Source organism: Danio aesculapii, chromosome 13 (assembly GCF_903798145.1).
Source record: "Danio aesculapii chromosome 13, fDanAes4.1, whole genome shotgun sequence".
NCBI classification, from domain to species: domain Eukaryota; kingdom Metazoa; phylum Chordata; class Actinopteri; order Cypriniformes; family Danionidae; genus Danio; species Danio aesculapii.
The window spans coordinates 1348426-1369698 of record NC_079447.1 but is presented as its reverse complement, the minus strand read 5'-3'; the positions used below and the strand labels follow the sequence as shown (position 1 = coordinate 1369698).

Sequence of the window (21273 nt, the reverse complement as noted above, 5' to 3'; positions counted from 1 at the left end):
TGACTTTTCCCTTGATACTCCTTGCCAGGGGCGCCACCAAGGGGGGAGGGGGGTGTTTGCGGGAGTTAGGACAATTCTAAGGGCCCACGCATTTTGGGGGCCCTCAGAGATATTGTTAGAGGCCTACGACCACCCACCACCGGCCTTCACTTTCGTCCGCGACTACCCCCAACTCCCCCGTCTTCAGTTGTGACCATTACAGGCTGTCAGAGGGCCCAGCGGCGCCCCTTCTCTCTGCAAAGCTGAATTTCAACGACACCAAATGAACAGAGAAGCAGGCCACGCTGTAAACAAAACATCTGTAATTATAAGAAAGACCTTGTCAACAAACTGCAGCACATTTTCTGTTATTTTACAGACTTATTTCTCTACATATTATTTCTTATACATCATATTATAATTACAAACGACTAAAACAGGGGTCTCAAACTGCCCATGAGCCATTCACGGCCTCCCCTCCTCTCTCCGGCCCACAACTCACATCAAAAATATAACCAGTGGTGTAAAGTTAAAGATCCTGAGGTGTTCCCAGGCCAGCTGAGAGACATAGTCTCACCAGCGTGTCCTGGGCCTTCCTCGAGGCCTCTTCCCGGTGGGACATGCCTGGAACACCTCCCTAGGTAGGCGTCCAGGAGGCATGCGAAACAGATGCCCGAGACACCTCAGCTGACTTCTCTGGATGTGGAGGAGCAGCAGCTCTACTCCGAGCTCTTCCCGAGTGTCACAGCTCCTCACTCTATCCATAAGAGTGCACCCGGCCACCCTGTGAAGGAAACTCATTTCGGCCGCTTGTATTCCAACTCAAACATGCACTGGAAACAACTCTGACTTATTTCCGGCAATGCAAACCAGACTCCCACTCTGTTCATACACTGAAAAAATGATGTCTGCAAAACTGTTGCAAACAATTTAACTGGGTTGAATTTAAACAAACAAATGAAATTGAGTAATGTTCAACTTAATTCATTTGTTTAAATTCAGCCCAAATAAATTGTTTACAACTCCTTAACTTTAAAAAATTAGTTAATCCAAGGAATCATCTTTGAATCATTTTTTTCAGCGTACAGGGATGAGACCACCCTTAACAGAGCCCATACTCCCTGAGCACCCTCCACAGAATGCCATGAGGGACACAGTCGAATGCCTTCTCCAAGTCCACAAAACACATGTGGACTGGTTGGGCATACTCCCATGAGCCCTCAAGCACCCTGGTGAGGGTATAGAGCTGGTCCAGTGTACCACGGCCTGGACGAAAACCGCATTGTTCCTTCTGGATCCTAGATTCAACCATGAACCAAACATGAATTAAACATGTTAAAATAAATGTAGACTTACTTTTCCCCTCTTTCTTGTAGTTTTACAAAGAAGGAAGAGACTGAGAAGAACAATTGCCAGTAAAGTTCCCTAAACTGTTTCTGCTGCTCTTGAGCTATCTGTTAAACTTTTGGTAAAGCTACAATTGGTTGGGACAGAATAATAATAATACTATTTTCCATCGTTCAGGGGTGCGTTTCCCAAACAATGACGTAACTCACGGCTGAACTTTTATAGTCTGATGCATCGGTTGGCAAAAGAACGATGCAGTGACGAGTGTTTCCCAAAACCCGTAGTTTCTCTGTCGCAGACTTGTCGTTTGAACCACCTTAGTTATAACGTAAAACGACCATAATGATGCTCTAAACGGGATGGAGAAACTACTTCTTTATAGAAGAACCTCATCACTTCTTTGTGCAAATGATATTGTTTTATACAAACACGCATTTCAAATAAATCCAATATTAGTTTTGGTAAAAACATGCAGTCGCTTTAGATATTAACTGAAATATATGTAAACGGCACATAAAGAGACTCTCTTTGCTTTATTAATATTATTGAGAACATTACATATTCTATTACAAAACATAAAATCATTTACAAAAGCTGACACGTACTCTAATCTCATATATAAATCATATTAATGAATAAATAAATAAATAAATAATGAGGCTGTTTATTAAATAATGAGAGTTAATATTTATTATTTCGTAGTATGTGAGCTGCTGTAGTCAGTGTATGAGGGTGTGTGTGTGTGTGTGTCAGGTGTGTCCGTCACAGCAGGAGTGTGTTTGGCTGCTGAGTCTGCCAAGTTGATCAGCAGAGTGAATGAAGCGCTGTGAGACTCATTTAAAGACCATCACATCATTTTAATCTGCAGCTAGTGGGACACACTCCAGTCCATAAACACACACAGTCTCTCACATTCACACACACACACACACACACACATGCACATGCACACACACACAGACGCACACACACACACACACACGCATACGCTTTTTTACAGACAGTATACACCCAAACGAACAGATGCGCACATGCGCACACACACACGCACACACACACGCGCACACACACACACGCACGCACGCACGCACACACGCACACACGCACGCACACACGCACACACGCACACACACATACACAGACATAAACACACACATACATTCTCACAGACAGTATACACCCAAACGAACAGATGCGCACACGCACGCGCACACACACACACACACACACACACACGCACACATGCAACCAGTAACCAGTGCTGTAAAGTAACTAATTACAAATACTCAAATGACTGTAATTGGGTAGTTTTTCTCAGCAATTGTAATTCACTAAGTAGTTTTATAAATGTGTACTTTTACTCTACATTTTTATTGGAGTATCGGTACTTTTACTCAGCTACTGTCCTTCAACCTGCAGTCACTACTTTATTATTTCTTCTCTATGGGGATTAGACAAATCAGTCCTGTGAGTCCTGTCCAACACATCACACATAAATAAATGTCAGTATTTGATGTTAATCTGACACTGGTTTAAGATGTTGACTCAACGTTGGATTTTGGTCACTTTCTAACACAACCTAAAATCAACCAAATATCAACATCATTTGATGTCATTACTGGACATTAAAATAACGTTGTCCTCAGACGCTGGCTAGACATTGAATTTTGGTCACCTGACATCACAACCTAAATCTAACCTAATATTACTGTGATATGATGTTGTGTGTCTGCTGGGCAATAACTAGATGCACTACAGAATGTTACGTTTACACACGAACATGCAAAATGACATGTAAACACATCAGCTTTTTACAGCGTAATATTCACTGCTCACTACTCTTGAGTACTTTTAAGAAGGGCGACTTTTACTCATACTTTGAGTAATATTTACAGTAGATACTTTTACTCTACTCACACTACATTTTTAGGCAAGTAATGGTACTTATACTTGAGTATAATTTTTCAGTACTCTTTCCACCACTGAATATAATGAAATTCTGCTCCCCAGAACATATGTTTTTGAATCTCTACCACTATCTGTACTTTTACTCCACTACTGTCCTTCAACCTGCAGTCACTGCTTTATTATTTATTCTCTATGGGGATTAGACAAATCAGTCCTGTGAGTCCTGTCAAATCAATGTAGAGTTAATGCTTAACAGATAATGTATTCACTATTAGCTAATGCTTAATAGATGGTTTATAGTGTGTAGTTATTATAAAGTGTTACCCAAATAAATGAGAGAAGAATAATGACTGAAACTCCTGTGATTTATTTACTATATTATTGAAAATGGAGTTTCTTTGGTGGTTGTCTTGGAGCTGAAAAACAGCCTATATATACTTGACGAGATGTCAAAGATAGTCATAGGCATGGATGAGAGATGCCTGACTCACACAAACACATAAACAAAAACAATCTGAAGCGGCGAGCTGAGATGAAAGCTGTGGAGCACGAGTGTGACAGCATGTGAAATCTGACAGACGGAGCGTTTACTGCGTCCACTTCTGACTCCTGTGTGTCTTCATGACAGAAAAATCAATGAAGCGCTCAGCTGTGTGTGTGTGTGTAAGATTTACAGACGAGACCTTCACCAGCACTCAACCTGCACTACACCAACAAGCGCAAACATACACATCCACGCATTAAGGTGGACACTTTATTAATGAATACTCCAGCATACTGTACTGTGACTATAACAAACTGATCGACTGCGCTTTAGTTTGCTTTTACTACAGTAAACTTCAGTGTATTGAAGTATAATATACCCTATATTTGTAGAAAACTACAGTATTGGGGCCATTTCTTTATATTAATAACATTGTTACAACATTGTAACATCACAACCACAGATTAATTACTGATGTTGTTACCATAGCAACTGTAGAATTACCACAACAGATTAATCACCATGGCTGTTGTGTAACCATAGCAACTGTAGAATCACCAAAACAGATCAATTACTATAGTTGTTGTGTTACCATAGCAACTGTAGAATCAACACAACAGATCAATTACTGTAGTTGGAGGTAAAACATTAAACATATGGAGGTAAGCAGTCAGCTGATAGGATGAAAAGGAAAACCTTCATACCATCCCGTATTGTTAGTTTTAAAGACGAAGTGCAGCTATACATTCCTCTGGCTACATAATTCGGGATCTCCAGAAATAGAGGTTCAAGAGTTCACACTTAGATGTTTGACAACTGTTAGCAGGTTTAACATGCTGTCCCTGGGGAAAGCACCCTGGGCTCGGAGATAGTTGAGCGCAGGGCTCCCGCCTGGTCCATAGAGCATGTGAGGGGAGTACAAGATCAGGTGGTTCTCGAGAGCTCCCTGTGGTAAAGGAGGAAAGGGGGAGATGGGTTGGATGGGGGGTTTCTTCAGAAAATGAAGATAAGAGAGCAGTTCTAGCTAGGCTACTTATAGTGAGTTTGGATTAATCTGATTGGCTAACTAATGAATGTAGATGGGTGGCCAGCTGCAGTCAATCATATCAACAGATATAGAATCAACACAACAGATCAATTACTGTAGTTGTTGTGTTACCATAACAACTGTAGAATCACCACAACAGATTAATCACCATGGCTGTTGTGTTACCATAGCAAATGTATAATCTCCACAACAGATCAATTACTTTAGTTGTTGCGTTACAGTAGCAACTACTGAATCACTACAACAGATCAATTACTGTAGATGTTGTGTTACCATAGCAACTATAGAATCATCAAAACAGTAAAATTACTGTAGACGTTGTGTTACCATAGCAACTGTAGAAACACCACAATAGATCAATTACTGTAGTTGTTGTGTTACCATATCAACTGTAGAATCACCACAACAGGTCAATTACTGTACAAGTTGTGTTACCATAGCAACTATAGAATCACCAAAACAGATAAATTACTGTAGACGGTGTGTTATCATAGTAACTATAGAACCACCACAACAGATCAATTACTGTAGACGTTGTTACCATAGCAACTATAGAATCACAACAGATCAATTACTGTAGACGTTGTGTTACCATAGCAACTATAGAATCACCAAAACAGATCAATTACTATACACGTCGAGTTACCATAGTAACTATAGAATCATTGCAACAGATTAATTCAAGTACTTTATTTAAACATATTTCTAAAAGACTACTGAATTAATATAGCATTTTTCATGTGGGTCATGACGATACTAGTTAAGACTAGTTTGTTTAACTATTAAGACTAATGTTTAACATGTTTAACATGTAAGACTTATCATATATCCGATTAGCAGCTTATGCAAACAGCCAATATCAGGATTATTATTGCAGACCGAACCAACACAAGCTACTGAACAGAGAAGATGTCTGTGAATGAAAAATGATCATAGTGATGGAGCAAACAAAGAAGTGAAACAGAAATAAGAGCAGTGCTGACTGTGTTGATGGATATCTTGAGCTGAGACTAATTAATCCGACTATTTAAACTCATCGTGACATTAAATCAGACAATTATTATACAGTATTTAATTTATCACTGCTCATCATTACTTTGTTTAAATTCATCTGTCTTGTAATATTCATTCATTCATTTTCTTTTCGGCTTAGTTCCTTTATTAATCTGTGGTTGCCACAGTGGAATGAACCGCCAACTTATACAGCATATGTTTTACGCAGCGGATGCCCTTCCAGCCGCAACCCATCACTGGGAAACCCATACACACTCATTCACAGACACTCATACACTACCCAATTGACCTGTACCGCATGTGTTTGGACTGTGGGGGAAACCGGAGCACCTACGCAAACGCAGGTAGAACATGCAAACTCCATACAGAAATGCCAACTGACCCAGCTGAGGCTCGAACCAGCGACCTTCTTGCTGTGAGGCGACAGGAATACCAACTGCGCCACTGCGTTGCCTCCTGTAATCTTCACTTAATCTTAATTTTCCCTCCCACTTCAATGACATTCTCATTCTCCCTCTTCTCTACTTTGATTGGTGTTTACAGGTGTGAGGGCGGAGTCAACCTGTCACTCACATGAGATCCACCAATAGAAAACCACAATTGTTCAAACATTTCCACATGAAAGAAAAAAGGAAAGGTCATCAAGCTTCTCTACACTTGTTCTTGATCCAGAAGCGGAGACCAAAGCAACATCTGTTTCCTCATTACAGGTTATTCAGGCAGCTCTTTCATTTCAGAAGACTTTGCTGTTGTAGGAAATGTTGTGTTGATTGTGTGTTTGTGCCCTACCTGTGGTGCACTATGTAGGTGATGATGGAGGCAAACAGACAGAGCAGCATGACGGCGGTGCAGGCGTAAACCACCGGGTGCAGGAACTCTCCCGGATACGGAGGAAACGACAGCACCTTCTTCAGATCCTGAGACAGAGACACACAGACAAAGAGAGAGTCAGCATCCAGATGAAACACACACACACACATGTAACACACTGCTGAGACACACACGCACAATAGTGTTAAAACACACACTGAAAATAACATCATAACAACACTAGGGGTCACACACACATAAAGACACTGCTGAAGCATTAATACTGGAGCCGAGAGAGAGAGAAAGAGTGTGTGTGTGTTTGTGTGTGTGCAAGTGCATCTGTTTGTGTGTGTGTTATAAATGGCCAGCAGCGGCACAATGATTTTACTGCAGTGTTTATTGTGTCCTGTGTGACCGTGAGAAGGGCAGAAACAGACAAACGTCAGAGGAATGAGTGACACACACGCACGCACACACACACACACGCACGCACGCACACACGCACACACGCACGCACGCACACATTAAACGTTAGACGTTCTGGGGGCGGGGTTTGCATGCAGGGCTGCAAGCTACTAGCCCGACAGTGGAAACACAACATGATATCGGCCTCACTGCTCAACCTCCGGGCGATTGGCCCAGCCCGGTCTGATAAAAGCCCTGGCTCGCACTGGCCCAACAGTGGAAAGCGGCTATTGTTAGACTATATTGTCCCATTCAAATTACACCAGGGTTACCGACTGCTACCACATTTTATTCAGTCAGGTCCCGCGGTACAGCTACAGGAATGAAGACCTCTAGTATGCAGTGAGCCACTGGACAAACTGGTAACAGCAGTAAAGCCGTCCATATGGAGGTAAGCAGTCAGCTGATAGCATGAAAAGGAAAACCCTCATACCGTCCCGTATTGTTAGTTTTAAAGACGAAGTGCAGCTATACATTCCTCTGGCTATATAATTCGGGATCTCCAGAAATAGAGGTTCAAGAGTTCACACTTAGATGTTTGACAACTGTTAGCAGGTTTAACATGCTGTCCCGGGAGAGAACCCTGAGCTCGGAGATAGTTGAGCGCAGGGCTCCCACCTGGTCTATAGAGCATGTGAGGGGAGTACGAGATCAGGTGGTTCTCGAGAGCTCCCTGTGGTAAAGGAGGAAAGGGGGAGATGGGGTGGATGGGGGGTTTTTTCAGAAAACGAAGATAAGAGAGTAGTTCTAGCTAGGCTACTTATAGTGAGTTTGGATCAATCTGATTGGCTGACTAATGAATGTAGATGGGTGGCCAGCTGCAGTCTATCATATCACGTGCTCCTCTTAAAATTAGTTTGTGAAACTTCACTACATTTTGACAAATGTGTACTGTTCCTCAGACGTTCAGCTCATTCCCTCATTATTCACTTTATAGCACATTTGCATGTATTTGAGTTGATATTCATGTAGCATTGACCGCAAATGACACGTTCGCTTGCATAACAGCGTGATTTCAACACTGCCAATTCACACCAGAACAAATTACTGGCGCCGCTACACAACAATGAAACACACAGTAACATTCAGCACACTCTAACACACTCGTCCTTTACATGCGTTCTGCAGCACATACACGTGTGTGTGTGTGTGTGTGTGTGTGTGTGTGTGTGTGTCCTTCAGACGCTATTAACTCAGTGGTGTTGAGAAGCTGCTGTATTTAACAGAGCCAGCAAGTCCTTTAAGAAGCTGCTTAATATTCCAGCCTTGCTGAAGCGTGACAATGGCGAATCTGAGAGCGTCTGTGGTACAACACACACAGAACCAGCAGAAAACAGCCCACGGTCAACGTCACACAATAAACCACAGTTAACAATGACTTGCAAGTTACAGAAGCAAATAATATGCCTATTTTTAGGATCAGTACACTAGTTTGCATGACAATATCAGATGATTGATTGCATTATCAATTACTGGAACGCAAAATTAAATTAATTAATTAATAAACACTATAAGGAGTGATTCACAGTGCAATATAAGCACAATGATATCTCGTTTTCTCCTAGTAACTGTATTGCAAACAATGAGCAAAATAAACCGCAAGAAGTACTCTAATTTGCATGAAAACATTAGCATTATTTCAGTGCATTTTTCTTCACTGGAATGCAAAAAAACAAACAAATGTAGAATAAAAAAAGAAATAAAAGACAATATTAGCAAAATCCCATTGCATTTTTGATTTTCCTGGAATGCAAAAATGTAGAATTCAAGAGTTCCCACTTAGATATGCTTGGCATTTAAAGCAGGTTTGGCATGCTGTCCCGGGAGAGAACCCTGAGCTCGGAGATATTTGAGCTCAAGGCTCCCGCCCGGTCGATCCGAGATCAGGTAGGTCTCGAGAGCTCCCCCTTTAGAAAAGGGAGGAAAAGGAGGAGATGGGGTGGAAGGGGGGATTCTCCCAAACGAAGATAGAGCAGTAGGAAGAAAATGATCCATTTATAGTAAACTAGGATCACTCTGATTGGATTATTACTGATTACAGATGAGCGGCCAGACGTGCTCAATCATATCACGTGCTCCTCTCCAAATTAGTTTACTTCACTAAAAATGAAATACTATACACACTAGTTTGCACTGTGATATAAGCACACTTGCATCTCTTTCCTCACAACTGCTCTGCAAATAAAGTAAAATAAAATAAAAAATACTGTAAATATGTCATTTGCATGACAATATTAGCAGAGTTGCATAGCATTGTGTCTTAACTAGAATGCAAAAAAGCAAACAAACCATGAAATAAATATCAAACACTACAAACACAATTTAAGCACACCTGTATTTTTTCCTACACTGTATTGCAAAGAAAATCTAAATAAACTGCAATAAATAGTCTCATTTGCATGAGAACATTAGCATATTTTCAGTGCATTTACTGGAATGTAAAAAAAAACTGTGAAATAAAATTAAATACTATAAACAGACTAATGTGCGCTGCATTATAAGCACACCTGTATCTCTTTTCTTCAATACTGTATTGCAAAGAAAAACTAAATAAACTGCAAGAAATATTCTGATTTGCATAACACATTTTTACAGATTTATTCCTCACAACTGCAATGCAAGAAAATAAACTGTCAAATAAAAAAGAAATACCGTAAATACTCGATTTGCATGAAAATATAGCAAAGTTGCATTGCATTTTTCTTTACTGGAATGCAAAAAAAGACAATGTGAAATAAAAACTAAATACTATAAACACACAAGTTTGCACTGTGATTTAAGCACATTTGCATATCTTTCCTCATAACTGCAATGCAAATAAAGTAAAATAAAAAAATACTGTAAATATTTCATTTGCATTACAGTATTAGCAAAGTTGATTTGCATTTTTGTCTTTACTGGAATGCAAAAAACAAACACACCATGAAACAAGTGTCAAATACAACAAACACACTAGTTTGTACTGCAATATAAGCACACCTGGATCTCTTTTTCCTATACTCTATTGCAAAGAAAAACTAAATAAAGAGTAAAAAAACTCTAATTTGCATGACAGCATTAGCATATATTCAGTGCGTTTTTCTTTACTGAAATGCAAAAACCATGTGAAATAAAAATGAAACACTATAAATAGACAAAGTAAAATAAAAAATACTGTTAATATTTAATTTGCATTACAATATTAGCAAGCTGCATTGCATTTTTGGCTTTACTGGAATGCACAAAAAAGAAATCATAAAATAAAAATGAAATACTATAAACAGACTAGCGTGCGCTGCATTATAAGCACACCTGTATCTCTTTTCTTCAATACTGTATTGCAAAGAAAAACTAAATAAACTGCAAGACATATTCTGATTTGTAGAACACATTCGTACTGCTTTATTTCTCACAACTGCAATGCAAGAAAATAAACTGTCAAATAAAAATAAATACCGTAAATACTCGATTTGCATGAGAATGTTTGCGAAGTGGCATTCTTTCCTTTACTGGAATATAAGCAAAACCTGTCAAATAGAAATTCTACAAATACAAAATGCTAAAATGATCTGTAAATTATTACCATAAACACTCTAACTTGCACTGGAAATATAAGCCCATCTGCATCTCCTTTCCTAGAAACTGTATTGCAAAAAATAAATGCATGACAATATCTGCATCATAACAAAGGCAGACTAAAAACATCACAATTTTGATATTAAGCTGATAACCACCTTAAGATACTTCTTGTGGTCCTTTTTGTTATATATTACAGTATTTCCATTTCCATCATAATTAAATCTTTATTATTATTTTAGGTGCTAAGGGCAAAGATTAATCAAGACTGATAGTATCGAAAATAATAAACAATATTTGTTTTGACATAATAGATGTGTGTGTGTGTGTGTGTGTGTGTGTGTGTGTGTGTGTGTGTGTGTGTGTGTGTATGTGTGTGTGTGTATGTATATGTGAGACACATGCATAGAAACAAAAGTATCCTGCTACATAGTTCTGCTACATAATTAGCATCATATATATATATATATATATATATATATATATATATATATATATATATATATATATATATATATATATATATCTTATATCTACACATAAATTAACATTTTCTCAAATACATGCATGCATGTGTGTATTCATATATACATAATAAATATACAGAGAGCACACACATATATGAAGAAATCAAAACAAACTTTTATTTTATAAGCGAATAATTTTTGTACAGCACTAATTATTTAATTATATAAATGTGACTTGTTTTTGTGGGTCCGACCTCTGTGTGTGTATGTGTGTTTGTCCAGAGCAGAACACACAGTAAATCATCTCTATTTGTTGACACATAATGAAACAGAAGGGATTGGACAGAAATATCTCGGGGCAGAGAGCTGATTAACTTTAATCATTTACATGAGCAAAGACACCATTAATACAGACAGATCTGAGCATTAGCAGACCTTGATGATTGCCTGCGCTGCGCTTTCATCTGCTTCTCAATTCAACAAATCGCCAGCCAGAATGAGCTTCACACATGGTTTAACCCTCAAACTGAATTTATTTATTTATTTGTGTACTAATCTTGTATTTGGGGTTCATATCAGGGGTGTGTATATATATTCATTCATTCATTCATTCATTCATTCATTCATTTTCTTTTCAGCTTAGTCCCTTTATTAATCGCCACAGCGGAATGAACCGCCAACTTATCCAGCACATATTTTGTGCAGCGGATGCCATTCCGGCCGCAACCCATCTCTAGGAAACATCCATACACACTCACTCACACTCATACACTACGGACAATTTAGCTTACCCAATTCACCTGTACCGCATGTGTTTGGACTGTGGGGGAAACCAGAGCACCTGGAGGAAACCAACGAAAATGCTGGGAGAACATGCAAACTCCACACAGAAACGCCAACTGACCCAGCTGAGGCTTGAACCAGCGACCTTCTTGCTGTGAGGCAACAGCCCTACCTACTGCGCCACTGCGTCGCCCTATATATATATATATATATATATATATATATATATATATATATATATATATATATATATATATATATATATATATATATATATATATATATATATATATATATATATATTTGTCTTATGTTAATAAAAAAGAAATAAAAAAATGGCACAGTGTCGGGATCGAATCTATATCGGTCGATACTCCGAATTTTGGTATCAAGGTAGGATCGGTTCCAAAAAAATGGTCTCGGTGCATCCCTACTAACTAACTAAATGGAACATAAACGACTCGCGATTAGAATCAACATGCAAATCAGCCAGCAGAGTATCAGTAACAGACTTGTATTGGTAAATTTGGAAATCGCATGGCTTTCATATCTGCTAGTTTCATGGCAGTAATATGGTTTGCTCTTTATAATGCAGTGGGGTATTATTTGTGTGTGTGTGTGTGTGTGTGCGTGTGTGTGCGTGTGTGTGTGTGTGTGTGTGTGTATGCGTGTGTGTGTGTGTGTGTGTGTGCGTGTGTGTGTGTGTGTGTATGTGTGTGTGTGCGTGTGTGTGTGTGTGTGTTTGCATTGTAGAGCCGCAGAGTACAGTATAACAGCTGACAGGTCAGGAACACTGACGCTATATTTCAGCATCTGATCTGATGGCAGACACTGAATTAAGAGAGCGTCTTTCTCTCACACTTGAACCGCTTCTGATAGAAGTATAACTGCTTTAACACATGTCTTTAATAACATGCTTTAACACATGTCTTTCTTTCAAAAACACTCTGTAAGCCACTGAAAACAGTATTGACACCCAGAGAAACTCTGCTCCGACTGATAACAATTCTGAACGAACGTTCTAAGCAGCTTCCCTTTCATATTAATTTTTATTTTATATTTCTCAAACAAAATGGATCAATATAGAATTATACATCAGACATAAATAATTTTAAGTGTAATGTGTATTTATATAGCGCATTTATTGTGTATGGCCTCTCCACACCACCACCAGTGTGCAGCTCCACTTGGATGATGCTCCGGCAGCCACAGGACAACGGCGCCAGTGCTGACCACACACCAGCTATACATGTAGGTGGAGTGGAGAGACAGTGATAGATAGGGCTGGGCGATTTGGCCTACAATCAAAATCTCAATTAATTGATCATTTTAACTCGATTACAATTAATGAACGATAGTTTTATTTATTATTTTATGTTTTTGCTCTCATAGTTGACTGACAGTTTGTACAGTAAACATGCTCACATATTACAGGTGAGAGATTTTTGTATGTAAGGTGCATTACTCATATTTAAAATAATGAAAGGGAACACACACTATGTATTATCTATGATATTTTATTGAACATCAACGCTGAACAACTGAAAATAAAACACATTGCCTATAATATGGCTCTCGTACCTGCCAACACTCCCGTTTTTCCCAGGATTCTCCCGTATTTCAGACCCATCTCCTGTTTTTTACTGTCTCCCGGAAAACTCCTGGAATTTACCCCCTCTCCACCCCACAAAGCTTGTGCTAAGTGTAATTGTGACGTGTAGTTAGATTTTTTTGAGAGGTGTGCGGGTATGCGAAGGCTGCGCCGGACTGTCGGTAGAAGTATAATATGAGAATAATATAATAAGTATAAATCATAATATAATAATTATAATTAGTCTTAACAGAGAAGAGAGAAGGGTCACGTGACTTTGTGAAAGAAATTGAAAAATTGACCTGAAAAAATATCGATTATAGGTTCTTAATGTTGATATCGATTACTTTTTCGATTAGTCACCCATTGATAAAGCCAATTCAGTGGGGATGATTGAGAGGCCATGATGGGTAAGGGCAGATGGAGGGAATCTGGCCAGGACACCAGGGTTACATCCCTACTCTTTACCAGAAGTGCCATGATTATTAATGAGCACAGAGAGTCAAGACCTCGGTTAAAGTCTCATCTGAAAGATGGCGTTCACTGACGGTTTAGTGTCTCCTTCACTATACTGGGGCATTAGGACCAACACAGACTACAGGTTGAGCGCCCCCTGCTGGCCTCACTAACACTAGTCAACAGCAACCCAGTTTTCCCATGTGGTCTCCCATCCTGATGCTGACCAGGCTCAGCCCTGCTTAGCTTCAGTGAGTAACCACTCTGAGCCTGCAGGGTGATATGGCTGTGCCGTACTGTATATGAGAACGCAAATTAATAAAGTAAAGCTTATTTTTAAGACTAGTAAGCTTCTACATTTCCTTTTTTCCCTGCTGAACTGTAGTTTTTTTTCTTCTTTTAATTATTCTCAATGATGATTCTCATGACTGTTATATAAGGATGTTTTCCCTTTTAAAACAGCATACATTAAAGGCTTTGCTACTAAGATAAACAGCAAACACAGAATCAACCACCGTGACCATTTTAATAGGTTTTCCTAAGATTTGCTCTTAAATGACCCTCATGCAGACACACATACATACACACACACACACACACACACGCACACGCACACGCACACACACAAACGGTCACAGCTTCCGGTTCATGTAAATTAGGCAAACATTAACATCATGATCGTCTTAGTTTAGTTTTAGTGTTAATGCTTCACAAGCACAGATAATATTCATGTAACGCATCCAAAAAACACACATCTGTTCCTCTCAGACATTTACACACACACACACATCAGCAAACTGACCTGCAAACAGCTGCTAAACACACATCGTCTGTCTGCCAGCGCGCAAATCTCGGTGTGTGTGACTCAGCTTACAAAGAAATGCAGATCAAAATACAGCTATTTCAGGAGACGCTGGAAAAACAGTTCATGAGTCACCAAACCACAACCAACAGCCCCAATCACAACAGCAATTAATACATGAAGACATATCATCAACCAATTACAGTGACGCATCGATTATTTGTCAAATATTTCACAAGGTACATGTTTTTAAACATTTTAATAACTGATGTCTTTTCTCTTTGTCATAATGACAGCACATAATATTAGACTAGATATTCTTCAAGACACTAGTATTCAGCTTAAAGGGACATTTAAAGGCTTCACTAGGGTAATTAGGGTAAAGTTAGGTTAATCAGGCAAGTCATTGTTTAACAGTGGTTTGTTCTGGACACTGTAAAAGGCTTGCAGCCTTAAATTATTTTAATTGAATTAAATGAACGTTTCTAGTCATCTCAACATCAATCAGACTCACTAAAACATTAAGCTTGTAAAAATAAAAAAAAAGTTATTATTAACTAATTAACTAAAATTACTTATTATTGACTAAAACTATTTGACCTTAATAATATTGGCATTAAAATTAACTATTAAAATTATACAAATTATTATAGACCTTAAAAAACATTGAAAAAAACTTCTAAAAACATAATAATCAACTTTAAAAAGGCATAACCGCTTGTGAAAATTGTCTTAGAAAATGCCTTACATATTAATTTATTGATTTTCCTTCTTTAGTTCCTTATCAGGGCGTTCTTTCATTACTGTCAGTGTCAAATGATAATAAAGATGATTCATATATGACTTGTTTGCAAATATCGCGAGGCGCCGCATTGCTGATGTCATGTCGCGAGAGGTTGCTATAGAGACACGTCTCCCACTTTAGAGTGCACGGTTTGTGTTGGAACGATGGCTGAAGTCGAGGAAGATGATGCGGTTATACTGCGGTCATGCCATGGTCATCTGCGGTTCTGAGAAGGGCGGTTACGCTGTCTGTGCAGTGAGTTTATCAGACCAGGTCACCCCTAGGTCTCAAGTTCAGTCTATGTTTTCACTCCAAGCTGTCAACAATAATAGTTTGATAATGTGATGCACGCTGTAATTTACATATCGAACTGACATTGCAACATAAACATGAATTAACCTGGGAAAAAAAAAACATGTGGTGGTAAGTGTTCAAACTATACCCATTTGAACCTTATTAATGATATGGGATAACTAAAGAAACTGCTGTTAAATGGAATAACATATAAGTCATTTACACTGTTAACCATTAAAATATAACATTTAAACTTTATTTTTAACATAACATATTTTTTACATCGTTTACATTCTGTGCCTCCAATATGGCCGACTGATGACACTTCATTGTAAAAACACTCTATTACACAGTAAGAGAACAACAGTGTGTGACAAAACAATGTGTAAAAATTCATAGCACTTGGAGTGGGCAAAAACTATCCAAATGACCCACTACTTCTAATGAAAGTTCTGAATGTGCATTTGAAGTACACATTACTATCCCATGAAGCCACAGGAGGGAATTTATGAATGAAGCTGAAGCAACTGCAAGCACAAAGCAAAAGTCCTTTCCACATCCACTAGAAAAAAAGATCAGTTTTTGCATGACATCCTCTGGTTTTAACGTCAAATCTATTCAAAACTTGACAATAAGGCAGCATTAGTTAATATTGTTCACCATTAGTTCACTAATGCGATAACTATCACATTAATATGTTTAGTTAACATTAGCGAATATTAATTAAGTGCTTAAAGAATGTGTTGTTCATTGTTAATTAATGTTGACTAAAGCACTAAAACTAAAACTAATGATAACAACTGCAACCTTATTGTAAGTGTTCATCGAGTCTACAATAATATTCTGGAGGGATTATCTCGATTTTACTGTTTGGTTCATTCTGTTGTTTTCCAAATTTGCCACTTTAAGCATTTAAACCTTATATATCCGCATATCCTCCGGGTGCTCCGGTTTCCCCCACAGTCCAAAGACATGCAGTGTAGGTGAATTGGGTAGGCTAAATTGTCTGTTGTGTATGAGTGTATGTGTGACTGAGTGTGTGTGGATGTTTCCCAGAGATGGGTTGCGGCTGGAAGGGCATCCGCTGTGTAAAAACGTGCAAGATAAGTTGGCGGTTCATTCCGCTGTGGCTACCCCGGATTAATAAAGGGACTAAGCCGAAAAGAAAATGAATGAATGAATGATTACATATATATATATATAGCAGTGGTGTAGTCCAAAAAAAGGTGGTGTACTAGTACACCCGACCCAAATTTTAAATGAAAGTGGGCAAAATATACTGTACAACATAAACCATGCATATATATATATGCCCCCCCCCCAGCAGCCTTGGCAATTGGCTGTATGTATACAGAATGTAGCTTATATAATCATTTTAATACTGAAAAAAGAGTCAATCAAGATAGTTACAACACCTTAGTTAACTTTTATTTAAGTATTTAACTCAATAGGGCCTGTGCATACATGGAAAGACAGCTTTTTAACTTACTTTCTTTACTGGCTTATTACTTTACATTTAATAGGTTCCTTTAAACATCAGTCAGCCATTATTTTTGATTGTCACATTCGTGCATGCTTGTTTTAAATCAAATTATTAGGAGTCTGTCTTCTGTTGTTGCTAATATATACAAGTAATTACCCTTTTAATTTGCATATTGTTACGCGATTTACAAGTAGTCTTTGCCTCATCGTTTTAGTGTTATATATAGTGTCGTTCCCTGTAGCGGTAGACACGATTAAGACATATGCTAAATACTTTTACAGGGGCGAATTTCATTTTAGGGTGGATCAGGAACAGATCATTTTGGGGTAAACAAAGAAAAAGGTATTCATATTTACACACACATACATTTGTGAGTAAGAATTAAAATAATACACTGAATTAGGGAAGTTTAATCAGAAAAATAAGTGAGTATACCGAGGGTATTATTGATCCTCAGAAGTGGTAATACCCAAACAGCTCGTGGAACAAAGTAAGCACACTGAGTATACGTGCGTATAGCAAGGACTACACCACTGATATGAAGTCAGAATTATTAGCCCCCCTGTATATTTCTCTTCAATTTCTGTTTAACAGAAATAAGATTTTAGCAACACAACATTTCTCTTTGTCATGATGACAGTAAATAATATTAGACTAGATATTCTTCAAGACACTAGTATTCAGCTTAAAGTGACATTTAAAGGCTTAACTAGGTTAATTAGGGTAAAGTTAGGGTAATTAGGCAAGTCTTTAACGATGGTTTGTTATGTAGACAATCAAAATTTACATTGCTTAAGGGGGGGGGGGGGGGTAATATAGACCTTAAATTTTTTTTTTAAAACTTTACATACTGCTTAATGATGAAAAGTAACTAGTAACTATTTACTTAAGTAATTTTTTCATCAGACACTTTTTTACTCTTACTCGAGTTAACTTTTAAGATTGTTACTTTCACTTTTACTTGAGTAAAAGATTCCGCAAATACTTGTACTTTTACCTGAGTATAGATTTTGGGTACTCTATCCACCTCTGGAAACACCTATACACACTTATTCACACACACACACACACACACCCACACACTCATACACTACGGCCAATTTAGTTAATCAATTCCCCTATAGCACATGTGTTTGGACTGCGGTGGAAACTCACGCCAACACGGGGAGAACATGCAAACTCCACACAGAAAAACAAACTGACCCAGCCGAGACTCAAACCAGCTACCTTCTGTGGCAGCTCCTGATAAATAAGGAACTAAACCAAAGGAAAATGAATGATTGAATCATCTTTTCATTCCTTTACTACCTGTTTAAACACATTTTTTATCTGTTTTTAATAATTTTTATTGTTTTTCTTTGTTGTTTTAATTTTTTTATACTTGTTTCATTTATTCCTATTTATGTAAAGCACTTTGAATTACCAAAAATGTGCTATATAAATAATAACATGTGTATAAATAAACTTTGCCTAGTACATCTTTCTTTGTGCTCAACGGAATAAACAAGAGGAGGGAATGTAAATAAAAACATATATACATATATATATATATATATATATTTTTTTTTGGGTGAACTATTCCTTTAAGGCTGCTAGATTATACAGATAAGAGATAAGACGAGTACAACAAATGTTTTCCTTGGAGTTTTTATCCTGTTTCTATTCCAAATATCTTACAGCATATACCAAATATAATAAGTACCTTCTGAAATAACATGTCAAAATTAACTGCGTTTAACAAGCAAAATACTCTGCCAATGGGGTAAGTCAAATTATTTTATTTTCAATTACTTGCCAGCTAGCAGATTATGTTGCTTGTTTTTAGAAAAACTCACTTAAATTTGAATTAGGATTTTTTTTATTCAATTTTTTTCTCTGAAATAAAGTGAGACATTATTTTATTTATTTATATTTTGTATTTGTATTTATTTTTCCCCTCACCTGCAAGGGGTTTCAAGTTAAATATATATATTTGTTGTTGTTTTTTTTTTTTTGGATGATAAACAAGACAAAACAGAAAAAAAGCAAGAAAAGTATATTTTTTTGCAGTAAATTGACCAGAATTAAGGCTTTAATTTAGCCTAAATGAACTATACGATGTCTGATGTTCATTCATTCGTTCAATTTACTTCAGCTTAGTCATTTAATTCATCAGGGGTCACCACAGCAGAATGAACCGCCAACTATTCCAGCATATGTTTTACACAGTGGATGCCCTTCCAGCTACAACCCAGTACTGAGAAACACCCATACACACACATTCTCACACACACACACACTCATACGGCCGATTTAGTTCATCAATTCCCCTATAGCGCATGTGTTTGGACTGTGGGGGAAACCGGAGCACCTGGAGGAAACCCATGCCAACGCAGGGAGAACATGCAAACTCCACACAGAAACACCAGCTGACCCCGATGGCACTCGAACTAGTGACCTTCTTGCTGTGAGGTCACAGTGCTAACCACTGAGCCACCCAGCATTACAGCATTTTCTTTCTGAATATAGAAAATATGACATAAAACCAAGCATGGACTGTGTTTCTTTTACAAAAAACAACAAAGCAATCCATCTAGCAAACACAAGAAGCCAAGCATAAAAGAAGCAGATGTTTGTTAGATCTGATCATAAACATGACTGCAGATCCGGGACCAACAAATAAGATATACTGCCTATAAACAATCACATCAGAAGAAGATATACTGCACATTTTAAAAGGGCCAGTCCACACAATAATGCAGTAATCTCATCATATACTCACAAGTACTTTACTTGCTTCCAAAGTGTCATGTCTTTAGTTTATTAACTCATGCTATTTACTACTGGCTTATTACCTGCCTATTATTAAAGGGCACCTATGAAAATCCTTTGGACAGAAGTGTTTGTGGTATAGTGTGTTCACAGTCATACTGGAGTGACAGAAACACAAGTCTCTTTTTTGAAATGTCCTGACGTTAAAATAGGATCCAAATCCCAGTGATTCTGACGCCCAGCGCAACGTGATGTGCAGTTTCCCCGCCCACGGAATTGATTGACAGGCGCCATGTTTCTATAATAACATGTACACACATTTTTTTGCAAAGAAACTGGGATTAACATATCTGTTCAACTCTGTTCTGTGTTTTATATAAGTTTACATTTAAAGCGTTTGTAAAACAGAGCTTGTTTGTAATAAATATCTTATGTTATTTATGTCGTTTGCTATTTTGGGCAATAGATAACAAGATATATTTTCATGGAAAAATGAATCAATTTTCGCACGCCAAAAATCATTACTACAATTAAAGATCATGTTATATCACTATATTTACTTTGACACATATCAATACTACATTTTGCTTATTAATATGCATTGCTAAGCACTTCGTTTAGTTAACTTTAGACAAGACTTTCTCAGTTTTTAATTTTATTTTGAACCCTCAGAATCCAGATTTTGGGCAGCACAGTGGATCAGTGGTTAACACAGTAAGAAGGTCGCTGGTTCAAGTCCCAGCAGGGCCTGCTGGGGTTTCTGTTTGAAGTTTGCATGTTCTCCCTGTGCTGGCGTGGGTTTCCTCCAGGTGCCCCGGTTTCTCACACAGTCAAAACACATGCGCTATAGGGGAATTGGTCAACTAAATTAACCGCAGTGTGTGTGTGAATGTGAGTGTATGGGTGCTTTCCAGTTCTGGGTTGCGGCTGGAAGAGCATCCGCTGTGTAAAACATATGCTGGAATAGTTGGAGGTTCATTCCACTGTGGTGACCCCTGATAAATAAAGGACTAAGCCGAAGGAAAATGAGTATAGTTATAGTTTAGAATATAGTTATCTCAGTCAAACAGAATCCTATCTTAACAAACTAAAAATCAATGCAAAGCAAACTATTCAGCTTATAATTAATAAATCTCACTTAAAGGGCACCTAGGTTACCTCTTTTTCCAGATTTAATATAAGTCTTTTGTGTCTCCAGAATGTGTCTGTAAAGTTTCAGCTCAAAACACCCATCAGATTATTTATTATACCT

The 21273-nt window shown here is 37.9% G+C and overlaps 1 protein-coding gene across 1 annotated transcript in view; it reads right to left on the bottom strand.

The window, feature by feature from the left end:
- Positions 1-21273, bottom strand: part of LOC130239999 (adhesion G protein-coupled receptor A3) — a 150016-nt gene that overhangs the window by 19832 nt on the left and 108911 nt on the right. Inside the window, exon 15 of the mRNA XM_056471414.1 lies at positions 6570-6697. Coding sequence (XP_056327389.1) covers positions 6570-6697 — 128 coding nt within the window. The remainder of the gene's footprint in view (positions 1-6569; positions 6698-21273) is intronic.